The sequence below is a fragment of the Panthera pardus genome, unplaced genomic scaffold, assembly GCF_024362965.1.
Source record: "Panthera pardus isolate Hobbes unplaced genomic scaffold, ASM2436296v1 HiC_scaffold_16, whole genome shotgun sequence".
Taxonomy (NCBI): domain Eukaryota; kingdom Metazoa; phylum Chordata; class Mammalia; order Carnivora; family Felidae; genus Panthera; species Panthera pardus.
The window spans coordinates 68,536,582-68,551,133 of NW_026526721.1; the positions used below are offsets into that span (position 1 = coordinate 68,536,582).

At 37.0% G+C, this 14,552-nt stretch overlaps 1 protein-coding gene across 2 annotated transcripts in view; it reads right to left on the reverse strand.

The window, feature by feature from the left end:
* The window catches only part of HACD2 (3-hydroxyacyl-CoA dehydratase 2), a 103,158-nt gene that overhangs the window by 76,522 nt on the left and 12,084 nt on the right, over positions 1-14,552 (reverse strand). For both annotated transcript variants that reach the window (XM_019448601.2, XM_019448602.2), the window contains exon 3: positions 748-766. In XM_019448601.2, coding sequence (XP_019304146.1) covers positions 748-766 — 19 coding nt within the window. The remainder of the gene's footprint in view (positions 1-747; positions 767-14,552) is intronic.

Sequence of the window (14,552 nt, forward strand, 5' to 3'; positions counted from 1 at the left end):
ACCCACTTAATTTGTGAATCTGGATCCATGGTTCTTGAGTTTTCAGACCTGTGGCGCTTTCCGAGGTCAACTGCAAACCCTCCCTCCCTTTCAGAGACAAATCCAGATACACAGCAACAACTATGGGCTTACTCTACAGAATCTGTCAACTTTCCAAAATTCATTTCTATTTAGAGGGGTGTAATCCACCCCAGACAAGAAGTTATACCTCAGTTCCAGACCAGAATTTGATGACCCTCTCCTCCCCCGCAAAACACACTGTATCTGCTTTTCATAGAAATCCCTTACACTTATATAACTTTATATTTATATTTTTCCAATCTCTCTCACACACATTCAATATTCATTTGGGACACAGGCAATATACCTGGTACTCCATTTTAAACATAAAGAAAGAAAATATAATATTTAAGTGATCATAAAGAGGGCTTTCTACATAGTCCGGAACCAGGACTCCAAGTCACATTTTAATAAATATGCTAGTGTTTCTGTCACCCGTGAAACGAGACTGACAGAGTGAAATACTTGTGACATTTAGTAAATTGTTCAGTGATAACATCTAAATAGTACCTATCATTTCAGAAACCAAGAGCCATACCAGTGTAAGCAATTTTATATACAATGATTAAATAGTTTAGTTTTTCCAATATTCAGTAATAATCAAACCGACCTATTATTTATGACTTCAAAAAAAAAAAAAAAAAAAGCAAAATCCACTGCATAGGAGGGGAAAAATTCCATACTTACCTACTGCACAATGTAAAATCTAGAGACAAAAAAGGGAGAGAAAAGAATTAGTAAAGATCAATAACAATATAGTTTATATAAACTAGCCTTTCAGTATTGAATTTGAAAAATAAACATTCCATTTTTAAACCTGGCTATTTAACAAAATGTAAATTCTTATTTATTTTTGTTTGTTTGTTCATTTTTAGTTTCTGTATCTGTGGAAATTTTTGTAAGGAGTAAATCTGACCCAGTAGTCTACCAGATGTCAAGGATCTCTTTTTTAATACATGAACTTGTAAAAACAGTAGATGTACATCTCCCATGTCCCACATTCTACAGAACAGAACTGTCAGACTATAGAATACAGGGTTAGAAAAGCCTTTTTTGGCTCTTCTTATCCAGCAGGCCCTTCAATGCAGACATTCATTCAACCTACAAAGCTCCAAACTCAGACTCCATCTTGTCTCATTTGGTGACCTCATTACAGGCATATTCCCAGTCCAATCTGCTACCCTTGATCTCTTTATGCTCCAAGCCCACACTGCAAACTGCCTTTGCACCCCTCCATCTAGGTGCACCAGCAGTGGCTCAAACATGGCATGCCTCTTCAAGAAACTCATGTTTTTCTTCCTTCACGACTGCTATGCCTCTTGATCATCAACTTCTCAGTCTCCCAAATTCAGCTATTTTCCTTTCCCTCACCTACAAGTCCTATTGATTTCCAAGTCCTGCTAATACTTGTGGCATCTGCCTTCAGGGTTTTTATTTCCAGTGCTTTGGGTGTGATTGCTATCTCTTTTCCATCTCAGTGGCCATCCAAGTGGCCAATTTGGTCATTCTAAATTGCCTTCCTATTCATCCTGTATGTGGCATTGCTTTAACCCTGGTGATGGTTGTGGTAAAGAAGTAATCTGAGGAGCTGGGTTCAAGATGGTGGTGTAGCAAGATCCTAAATGTACCTCTTCCATGGACACAACAAATCTAAAACTAAATGTGGAATAATTCCTTCTGAAAGGGACCTGAAAGTTCAATGAACAGAGCCTCCACAATAAAGGATAAAAGGATAGCATCAAGATGGGAAAGAGGGGGCAGAAACACAGACTTGCTAGGGAATGAAACAAACCCTAGCTATGGTGATCATAACTGGGAGGGACATTAAAGGAACAGACTTTTTCCTGGAGGATCAAAATACCTGAGGTCTATATCTGGCACCAAATCCTTAGATCTTGAATAGGAGTGATGAGCCCTCAAAACACTAGGCTCTGAAAATCAACAGGGATCACCTTCAGGAAGACTATAAAACTGCAGGGAATAGAAAATCTGCTCTTAAAGGGCTGATATGCAGACTCACTCAACCCAGAAACCAGCACAAAAATACCAACTTGAATAGTACATGGACCATAGGTAAAGGAGAATCATTTGCTAACCTAAAACGGCAGGAACTTTCCCTGGAAACAAACACTGGTAGGAGGAATTTTTGTGATTCAAGTCTGCCTTACTAATATGGGCACTGGTAGGCACCATTTTGGAATCCTCTAACATACTAGTGACAGTAAACACAGCCAGCAGAGAACCCTGCCCACAGACACACTGCAGCAGTTGTGGACACAACGTGCAGCCCAACCAAGTGCCAGCCCAGCCCACCAACATACCACAGCCCTGGGCCCTGCCACAACAGAAGGACAACACAGCCCACACAGGGGACACTCCTTGAACGCCTGGTTCTAGTGATTGGGAGACTGTGTTTCTGGGCCCAATAGTGCATCTTCTATGTAAAGCCACTCATTCAAGACTGGGAGAGGTAGGTGACTTTCCTAATACATAGAAACAAACACAAAGAGTTAGGCAAAATGAGGAAACAGACTATGTATCCAAAAAGAACATGCCAAAATCTCAGGGTAAGAACTAAACAAAACACAGATAAGCAATCAACCTGATGAAAAGTTCAAAGAAATTATCATACAGATGTTCAGTGAACTCAGCAGAAGAATGGTTGAACAGAGTAAGAAGTTCAACAAAGAGACAGAAGGTATAAGAAAGTATCAAACAGAAGTTTGAAAAATACACTAGAAAGATTCAACAGAAGACTGGACGAAGTAGAAGAATGAATCAGCAAGCTGGAAGACAAAGCAAGGGAACTTACCCAGACAACAGAAAAATGAAAAAAAAAAAAAAATTAAGATAAGTGAAACAGATAAAGGAGATTAAGAAGTATAAATTTCCAGTTATAAAATAAATTAAGTCATGGGGATGAAAAGTACAGCATAGGGAACATAGTCAAGGTGATATTGTAATAATGTTGTATGGTATAACCGATGACAAAAGAAGCAAGAATATACAGTGTGAAAAAGTCTCTTCAAAACAGGTGCTGGGAAAACTGGACATCTACATACAAAAGAATGAAACTGCATCACTTTCTTACACCATACACAAGAATAAATTCAAAATGGATTAAAGACCTAAATGTGACACCTGAAACCATAAAATTCCTAGAAGAAAACATAGGCTGTAATCTCTCTGACATGTGTGGTAGAAAGATTTCTCTAGATATGCCTTCTTTGGTAAGGAAAACAAAAGCAAAATTAAACTATTGGGACTACACCAAAATAAAAAGCTTTTGCCCTGTGAAGCAAATGGTCAACAAAATAAAAAGACAACCCACTGACTAGGAAAAGATATTTATTCGCAAATGATGTATCTGATAAGGGGTTAATATCCAAAATATATAAAAAGCTTATACAACTTAATACCAAAAAACCCCAAATGATTCAATTAAAAATGGGCAGAGGAGATGAAGAGACGTTTTTCCAGAGAAGATACACAGATGGCCAACACACAGAATAAGATGCTCAACATCACTAATCATCAGGAAAATGCAAATCAAAACCACAGTGAGATATCCCTTCACATCTGTCAGAATGGCTAGAATCAAAAGGACAAGAAATAACATGTATTGGCGGGGAGACTGAGCAAATAGAACCCCTTGTGCACTGTTGGTACGAAGGTAAGCTCATGCAGCCACTGTGGAAAACAGTATGGAGGTTCCTCAAAAAGTTAAAAACAGAATAGAATCACCATATGATCCAGTAATTCCACTACTGGGAATTATCCAAAGGATATGAAAACACTAATTCAAAAAAATATATGTATTCCCTGTGTTTATTTCTGCATTATTTACAGTAGCCAAGATATGGAAGTAACTTAAGTGTCTGTTGATAGATGAATGGATAAAGACGTTTTATATATACACAGTAGAATATTACCCAGCCATAAAAAAGAATGAAACCTTGCCATTTGCAATGACATGGACGGATCTAGAGAGTATTATATTAAGTGAAGTCAGTCAGAGAAAGACAAATACCATATGATTTCACTCATATGTGGTATTTAAGAAACAAAACAAAGAAAAAAAGAGACAAAAACAAAAAACCAGACTGTTAACTATAGAAAACAAACTGGTGGTTACCAGAGGGGAAGATGGCCAGGGGAGATGAGTGAAATAGGTGATGGGGATTTAAGAGTACACTTATGATGAGTGTAATGAATAGAACTGTTGAAATATTATGTTGTACACTTGAAACTAATATAATATTGTATGGTAACAAGACTTGAATAAAGCTACTTTAGAGAAAGAAAGAAAGAAAAGCCCAAAGGTATCTCCCTAGTTGGTGAAAAAAAAAAAAAAAAAAAAAAAAGTTGCATGGTAATAGATGGTAACCAGACTCATTGAGGTGAGAACTAAATAATACATAAAATTGTTGAATAACTATTTTATGCACCTGAAGTTAATATAATTGTATATATCAACTATACTTCAATAGTAAACATTGAAAGAAAAAGGTGATGCAATGGATAAATGTTAAGAAGCTCTGGAAGGTTTGGAGCACAAAGGAATCAAGGGCAGAATGAATAGGAAAGGAGCTGCAGCAGTTATTTAAGTGTGGTATAATAATGACCTGCACAGTATGAGAGTTGAGAACACAGGAAAGAAAGAATGTAGCTGCGAATTACTCTGATAAAGAAGTGGTGGGGCTTGGTAATGGGAGTAGGCAGTAGAAGGGGGAAAAATTCCCCAAACTCCAATCTGAATCAAAGAATTATAATGTATTGGCTCCCAGACACCTTAATCACAAGGGCTAAAAAAAATCCACAATTTTAAAAGGGGAGGGAATTGATATAGCTGTTTATTTTGTTAACTGCCCATTTTTTAACTAAATACCAAAAACTACCACAATCATTTAAAAAAAAATTTTTTTAATGTTTATTTTTGAGAGAGAGAGAGAGAGAAAGAGAGAGAAAGCGAACGCACAGGAGAGGGGCAGAGAGAGATAGAGACACAGAATCTGTAGCAGGCTCCAGGCTCTGAGCTGTCAGCACAGAGCCTGATGTGGGGCTCGAACCCCCAAGCCATGAGATCATGACCTGAGGTGAAGTTGGATGTTTAACCAACTGAGCCACCCAGGTGTCCCCACAATCATTTTTTAAGGAACAAAAAATTAAGAAGAACATACCTGAAAACAGTCTTTTGAAAAAAGAAGAGAAGATAGGAAATTAATTAGAATTCTAATTTTAGAAACAGTTCTGAGAATGTAAATTCAAGAAAAAAAAAACATTAGCAGACATGTCTCTATACTCTGACACTTTATCTGGCTACTTCCAAAATATCTTATAATAATTAACACTTTTTCCAGGTTACATAGCACCTTTACAAATGCAGTTTAAAAAAAAAAGGAAAAAATTAAGAAAAGTGAAGACACTTAAGGGACCTTTAAGACAACATCAAGTGGGATAACATTCACATTGTAGGGCTCTCAGAAGGAGAACAGAGAGAAAGGGCAAGAAAATTATTTGAAAAAATAATGGCTGAAAATTTCCCTAATCTGGGAAAGGAACTGAACACCCAGGTCCAGGATTCCCAGAGTTTCAAATAAGGTATCCCCAAAGAGATCCACACCAAGATACATTATAGTTAAAATGGTAAAAGCTAAGGATTAAGAGAGAATCCTAAAAGCAACAAGAGAAAAACAACTTGTTATGTACAAGGGAAACCCTACAAGGCAATTATCAAATTTTTCGGTAGAAACTTTACATGCCAGAAGGCATATACAAAGTGCTGAAAGCTAAAAACTTCCATCTCAAATTCTCTGCCTAGCAAAGTTTTCATTCAGAATTGAACAACAGATTATGAGCTTTCCATGTAAGTAACAGCTAAAAATATTCATCACCAATAAACCAGCCCTACAAGAAATACTAAAGGGACTTCTTTAAGCTGAATAAAATTGGTACTAATTAGTAAGAAAACATATGAAAGTAAAATTCTCACTGGAAAAGGTAAATACATAAACAAGGTAGTGAATCAATCACTTATAAAGCAAGCATTAAGGTTAAAAGACAAAGTAGTAAACTTAACTGAAGTTACAATAATGAATTAAGGGAAGCATAGAAGAAAAAGATACAAAATGTATCATCAAAAATATAAATGTGGGGGAGAAGAGTAAAAAGGTAAAGCTTTGAATTGTGTTTAAAATTAAGTTGCTATCAAATTAAAACAGACTGCTATTTACACAGAATATTTTGTGTGAACCTCAAAGTAACAACAAGGAAAAAATTTAGAGTAAATACACAAAAGAAAATGAGAAAGGAATTTAAACCTAACACTAAAGAAAGCCATCACACGACAAGAAAAGAGAAAAAGAGAAGGAACAGAGAGGAATTACAAAGATAGCCAGAAAACAATTAACAAAATGGCAATAAGTTATTACTTCTTAATAATTACTTTAAATATAAATGGACTAAATTCACCAATCTAAAGACACAGAATGGCTAAATATATAAAAAAAATGAGACCCATCTATATGCTGCCTACGAGACTCACTTCAGAAGTAAAGGCACAGAGTGAAAGGGAAGGGTTAGAAAAAGATATGCCATGCAAATGGAAATGAAAAGAAAGCTGGAATACCTATCCTCCTATCACATAAAATGGACTTCAATACAAAGACTATAATAAAAGACAAAGAAGAGCATTATATAATGACACAGGAGTCAATCCAGCAAGAAAATATAACATTTATAAATACATATGCACCCAACATAGGACTGCCAAAACATATAAAACAAATATTAACAGACCTAAAGGGAGGACCTGAAATCATAAACACAGTAACAGTAGGAGATTTTAATACCCTACTTTCATCAATAGATAGATCATCCAGACAAAAAATCAATTAGGAAACACTAGCCTTAAACAACACATTAGACCTGATGGACTTAATAGATATATACAGAACATTCCATCCCAAAGCAGCAGAAAACACATTCTTCTCAATTGCACATGGAACATTCTCTAGGACAGATCACATGCTGGGCCAAAAAGCAAGTCTCGATAAAATGAAAAAGATTGACATCATATTATAACCATTTTTTCTGACCACAATGGTATGAAACTAGAAATTAATTACAAGGGAAAAAAAACCCCACAAAAATATGGAGATTAAGCAGCATGCTCCTGAGCAGTCAATAGTTCATCCAAGAAACCGAAGGAGCAATAAAATACCTAGAGACAAATGAACACAAAAATCCAACACATCAAAATCTACGGGATGCAGCAGAAGTGGTTCTAAGAGGGAAGTTCAGAGCAAAACAGGACTACGTCAAGAAACAAAACACCTCAAATAAGCAATCTAACTTTGCACCTAAAGGAACTAGAAAAAGAAGAACAAACAAAGGCTCAAATTAGTAGAAGGAAGAAAATAATAAGATCAGAGTGGAAATAAATGAAATAGAGATTCAAAGCACAATAAAAACAAAACAAAACAAAAAAACAATGAAAGCAAGAGCTGGCTCTTTGAAAAGAGAAAATCAACAAACCCTTAGCTAAACCAAGCAAGAAAAACAGAAGAGAGGGCTCAAATACATAAAATCAGAAATGAAAGAGAAGTTACAATTGAGACCAAGAAATAACAACCTAGAAGAAATGGGTAAATTCCTAGAAACATATAATCTGCCAAGACTGAAACATGAAGAAACAGAAAATCAGTAGATTGATAACTAGCAAGGAGACTGAAACAGTAATCAAAAACCTCCCAACAAACAAAAGTCCAGGACCAGGTGGCCTCACTGGCAAATTCTACCATTCAAAGAAGACTTAATACCTGTCCTTTTCAAACTCTTCCAAAAAACAGGAGAAAGAAAAGCTTCCAAATGTATTTTATGAGGCCAGCACCACCAACACCAAAATCAGACAAGGACATCACACACAAAAAAGAAATTACCAGGCCAATATCCTTGATAAAAATAGATGTAAAATCCTCAACAAATTTTAGCAAGCTAAATCCAACAATGCATTAAAAGGATCATACACCATGATCCAATGAGATTTATTCTTGGGATGCAAGGATGGTTCAACAGCTGCAAATCAATATGATACATTACATCAACACAGTGAAAAATAAAAATCATATGATCATCTCAATAGATGCAAAAAAAAAGAGCACTCAACAAAATTCAACATCCATTTATGATAAAAACTCTCAACAAAGTAGGTACAGAGGGAATGTACCTCAACATAATAAAGGGCATAAATGACAATACTACAGCTAACATTTTTTTTCTTGTATTCAGCAGTGAATAGTTGAAAGCTTTTCCTCTTAAATTTTTTTAATGTGTATTTATTTTTTGAGAGAGAGAGAGCAAGCACGAGCAGGGGAGGGGCAGAGAAAGAAGGAGACACAGAATCTGAGGCAGGCTCCAGACTCTGAGCTGTCAGCACAGAGCCCGATGTGGGGCTCAAACTCATGAACTGCGAGATCATGACCTGAGCTGAAGTCGGATGCTTAACCAACTGAGCCACCCAGGCACCCCAAAAACTTTTCCTCTTAAGAACAGGAAAAAGACAAGAATGCTCACTCCCCCACAAAATAAATAAATAAATGAGGAAAAAAAAGGATAAATCTACCATATGACCCATCTATTCCACTTCATATTTATGCGAAGAATACAAAAACACTAATTCAAAAAGATACATGCACCCCTATGTTCACTGTAGCATTATTTATAATAGCCAAGATATGAAAACAACCTAAGTGTCCATTAACAGCTGAATGGATAAAGAAGATGTGGCATATTTATAAAATGGCATACTACTCAGCCATAAAAAAGAATGAATCTTGCCATTTGCGACAACATGGATAGACCTTGAGGGCATTATGCTCAACAAAATAAGTCAGATAGAGAAAGACAAATATCATGTGATTTCACTCATATGTAAAAAACAACAAAAGAAGTGAACAAAATAAAACAAAAACAACTCACAGAGAACAGACTAATGGTTACCAGAGGGGAAGGGGGCTACGGGGTGAAGGGGGTCAATGGTATGGTTGGGAACTAGACTTATGGTGACCACTTTGTAGTGTATACAGATATTGAATTGTAAAGCTGTATACCTGAAACTTATATAATAATAAAAATGTAATCTGCACCCATCCATAATATTATTTAATGATCAAAGCTTTTCTGGATGATAAGACCTATCAGCTATTGTAGTACACTTTAGAATTCACATTTCTGTAGCAGTTTATTATTTGGTCCTAACAACAACCCTGGCAGAATGTCACGACAGTTATCTCTACTTACAGATGAGAAAATCAAGGCTAAGAAAAGCTGTTCAAATTGTCCAAAGTAGTAACCAGGGTCCAGAATCTAGGCTCTATTTCTACTCTACTGATTTTTCTATCATATTATTTTATTGCACATTAGTTAGAAGATATCTGCTGAAGTTATAACTTGACAAGACTTACCTCATCTAAAATATAAGACCATATACTCAAAAACTGTTATTTCACTAAATTGGGGTGGGGGGGAGTGAAGGAGGCTTGGATTAAAAAAAAAAATCAAGCTTCACAAATTTGTTGATAATTGACAAGAAAAGCATTATTACACTGCAAATCTTATAATCTTTTTCAAAAGAAAACACTGCTAAGAATCTCAAATGTGTGAATATGACAAGATAAACTGGACCTCCCGCTGCAAAGTTGAGGAAAACTAAGATGTCTATAGATTTAAATGAGGAATGAAAGACATGAATAAAGAGCATGCTGAGACAAGACAAATGACAGTGCACAAATAGAAAACCTATCCACGTATGTGGTAAGGCACCCATCCAGGCAGCTGATTAACAATTGGACATTACAGCAAAGGATATACAGTTGATCCTTACACAACAATAGTTTGAACTGCATGGGTCCACTTACACTCAGATTTTTTTCAATAAACACATATTTTATATAGTGATTAAAAAGATAGAGGTTGCCAAATATCTAGAAGTGAAGAGAAGGTGGAAGAATCATATGGAGAAAGCTGGGACAGTAGGGCTCTTGCCTGCTCCTGGCACTCCTTACCATACCGCCCACGTTGGGGAAGCTGGGTTCATTGAAGTCTTCAACTGAGAGACGCAAAGGAACCAGCTCTGGGGAGGGATTCTCAACAAAGTGGCAGGGCCAGTCACTGGCCAGAGTGGTCCAAGGACCACAGAATGATAACCTGGAGTTCCAGAAGAACTCTGGGTGCAGGATAGCATCAGGCAGAAACCTAGGTTGCAGAGAGAAAAAGCGGGGGGGGGGGGGGGGGGGGGGGGGGGGGCTGTCCATGGTGCTGAAAACTCTCTAAGGCTGGGAACCAATACCCAAGGGGAACTGGCCTCTCTTGGCTTGCCAGCATTTCCCACAAGCAGAAACTGTATTAGAACTATGTAAAGGGGGGTCAGGTGAAGCAAGTGACCTACAGAGAAGGTCTAAAAGTGCTCTGCCTTTGCCAGTTCTCTGACTTCCCCTGAACTGTGCTTAGAATGAGGTTTCCTACATTCCTGGGAAGAGGAGCACAGACCGGGTATGACTCCAGGATCCAGCTTTGCTAACTTTGGGTAGGGATGAGGAGAGGTGTGGTGCCTCACTCTACTAATGTACTGTACAATAACTGCATTTTCTCTTCCTTATAATTTATCAACTGTTTATGTTATTGGTAAAGCTTCTGGCCAATAGTAGGCTATTAGGAGTTAAGTTTTTGGGGAGTCAAAAGTTATACATGGATTTTCAACTGCATAGGAGGTTGGTGCCCCAACCTCTGTGTTGTGTAAGCATCAACTGTAGAGTGCTTAAGGGCTATCACGTTTTCTTTGTGTGACAGAATAGCAAGTCTTAGTCCTAGTAGACTCTATCTCCCCTTTTTAATCACATATATTTTATAATACCTCTTCTATCCTGAAATGAAATTCACAGATGATATCATTTATCCACCCAAACATTTTTAAAAAGTACGATGTTCTAACTGATATGCTAAGACGAAATAGAAAGTAATTTACTTTTTAAAAAATGTATTTCAGTATACAAATGTTTGGGTACATAATGAAGCAGTCAGATGTATGTGACAATTTATGATAAATAAGTTTGGATTTAAAAATAAGAATATCAGGGGCGCCTGGGTGGCTCAGTCGGTTAAGCATCTGACTTTGGCTCAGGTCATAATCTCCCAGTTCGTGGGTTCAAGCCCCACGTTGGGCTCTGTGCTGATGGCTCAGAGTGGAGCCTGCTTCGGATTATGTGTCTACCTCTCTCTCTGCCCCTCCCCAGCTCATGCTCAGTCTCTCTCTATCTCTCAAAATAAATGTTTAAAAAATAAAATAAAAATAAGAATATCAGAAAGCACTTTGAACTAGCACAGAACAATAAGAAAGCAGAGATACAGACCAACACTAGAATAAAAAATAGTATTAATATAGTAATGGACATAGAGAAGTAATCTTAACTGAAGTTAGAATATTCACCAAGATAAATAACAGCCAAAGTAAAAACATCAAAAGAAAAAAAAAGAAAGTACAGTATCATCACAAATGAGCCAGGTCTTATTCATTTGTAAGTGCGGTGTCAAAATAATCCTCTAGGTTATGTCATGAGATAAGGTAGGAAGAAAGTATCACAGAAAGCCTATCCTTATGTCCACATTCTTTGAATGGTGCAACAAGGCAGAGATGGATTAGATAAAAACAAATAAACCAATAATGCAAAAGGCAATAAAGCAATTGTGTAACAGATTGGATACTTTGAGGATATAACTGAAAAACTATGGTAATCCCCAAAAGACAATTAATAAGAAATATTAAAATAGTTATATTTTAAAAATCCAAGGAGATCCCTGTATTTCATGTACCTTCACTAACTTAATAACTGAAGTCTGAACAGGAATCTCAAATCCCGTTACATCATTTCAGTCCATTTCATTGCTTTTGCAATAACAACACTATCGCACTGAAATCCTTTTCAACTAAATAAGCAAGTTGGAAATGGTGTTAATACTTACAGAGTACAATGGGCAGAGTGAACAAATTACTCAATTATTTTGTGATGATAGCTTTATTTCACTCAGGTTCACTTTTTATATCAACTGTGGTAGGCAAAATTCTAAAGATGATTCCCCATGATTCCTATTTGGTGGTTATCCAAACACTAATCTAGGTACTTTTACAAATGTAATTAAAGTCCCAAATCCATTGATTCTAAAATATGGAGATTATATGGATAGACCTGATCCAACAAAGTGAGCCCTTTAAAAGCAAAGCTGGTGGCAGAAGCAGGAAGTGACCTCCAGCTGACAGCAAGGGAAGCGGGATGTCAGACCTTCAACCACAAGAACTGGATTCTGCCAACAAGTTGAATGAGGTTATTAGCAGATTCTTCCCTAGAGCCCAGAGATTAGAGCCAGCCCGACCCACACCTTAATTTAAGTCTTATGAGACTCTGTGTGGGCAACCCAGCCAAGTCCAGCTTTTGACTTACAGAACCATGAGTTAATAAATGAGTGTTATTTTAAAAGCAAGCTGCTAAGTTTATGAGATCTTTCTTTATTTTTTAAATGTTTATTTTTGAAAGAGAGAGAGAGAGAGAGAACGAGGAGGGGCAGAGAGAGAGAGAGGGGGGCAGAGAGAGAGAGAGGGAGGCATAGGATCCGAAGCAGGCTCTGCGCTAACAGCAGAGAGCTTGATGTGGGGCTCAAACTCATAAACCGGGAGATCATGACCTGAGCCAAAGACAGACACTTAACTAACTGAGCCACCCAGGTGCCCATGAGATCTGGACTTTGAAGCAGCAATAGAAAATTAAGACAACGACCTTCTTCTAACTTAATAAGCTTTTTGCTTAATTTCTCATGAGGATATTTTAATATCAATATGTACTACAAAACTATCAATTTATATTTACAGAGTGGTTAGCCTGGGGGATATACAAAAGTCAGGATAGATGCAAGAAAAATCTTTACTGAGTTGGACTCCCTCAGGTGTTGTAAAACATCTAGTCACAACTCTACTGACTATGGCAATCAAAATTTGCTCACAATAAAGTTTAGCAAATCTCAAGAGGAATCAGAACTGAGGCACCTTTGGAGACCTCAGCTGTAGCTCATAGATTTAATGTGACTAGGCTACAATGGGCCCCAATATCTTTCAACTCAAAATTCCAAATTCTTGGGAGAAGAAAAATCTGGCGAGTGTAGTGTGGGCCAGGTGTATACCCCTGGATCAGCCAGTCATGGCCTGAGAGGCAGTAGAGATTTCATTGCTATCAAGCAACAGAGGTATAGCCATAGAACTGGGAGAATTTTCAGTGAGGACAAAATCTCCTGAGCAGGGCAGCTCCCCAAGAAATGTCTACCACATTCATGTTACTGTGGAGAGGTCCAGAACTAATCTGAGTTATGTTTACCAGTATCTGGTTAGTTTTGAAAATCATCATACCATATGTATGTATGATTCCATTTTCTTAAAACATTGATTCCATCCATTTTCTTCTTTATGCTTATCTGTTTTTTTTTTTTTTCTAAAATGAATATATAGAACTTATGATTAGAGGGAAACACCTTTTCATCTCTTCTGACTTCTATGAGAAGGGTTATCTCCCCAAATATTTCTGCTCTCTCTCCACCTGCTAATCACTTCACCCCAGGAAAGGAAGAATGACTCATCTGAGCAGTAAATTTGGGAAGAATAGGTGGGGAATGCTCGACTCAGCTCTACCCTGGGGTTTTCACAAAGAACTTCAAGTTCTCTATTTACTCCTCACCACCCGGGGCCGCTGCTGCCTAGGATAGGGTGGGTGGTGATCTAATTCTGGAGTTCAGTTAGCAAATCGTTTAGCTTGCACACTAACACACAGCCTCCATCATAAAATCCATATTCTTCCCAATAGATCTACATGATCCTGATAGGGGCTTATAAAAGCTAATGTTTTCTGGTATCAACAGGTGCAGCAGGAGACCCGGAGACTCTCAGATTCCTCAGTATCTGCTTATGGGAATTGATTTTCTAATACACTTACAGTATATGTTTATTTTAGCAATTGTATGTTCACGTTTCACTGTTTGAAATAGGACATCCTTGACTACAAATACTAGAAATTTGCCAAAAATTGACTACAACAATAAACAAATGCACTACATGCAGTAAGACAAGTTTACCTGTCTTACAGCTACTATCAGGCCTTTATTGCTAATAAAGTTTTTAGGATCCTGATTCAATTCCTTTGAGTTATTTCCCAATGTTCAGAACATAAGCAAGAAAAAGGGGGTATTTATTGGACTCTCTGAAAGACTCCAATCTAAACTTGTTTTCAAAACCCTTTTATGTCATTTTTAAAGGAGAAAACAGGTGAAATTTCCTTAATTACCATTTTCTCTTTGTCACTTAATTTTACCTTTCTTACTATACTAACCTCTATAATTTATCAATTCGTTACTTGCTTTCTTTTTTTTTTTTAAGAGCATGGAAGCAGGGGACGGAA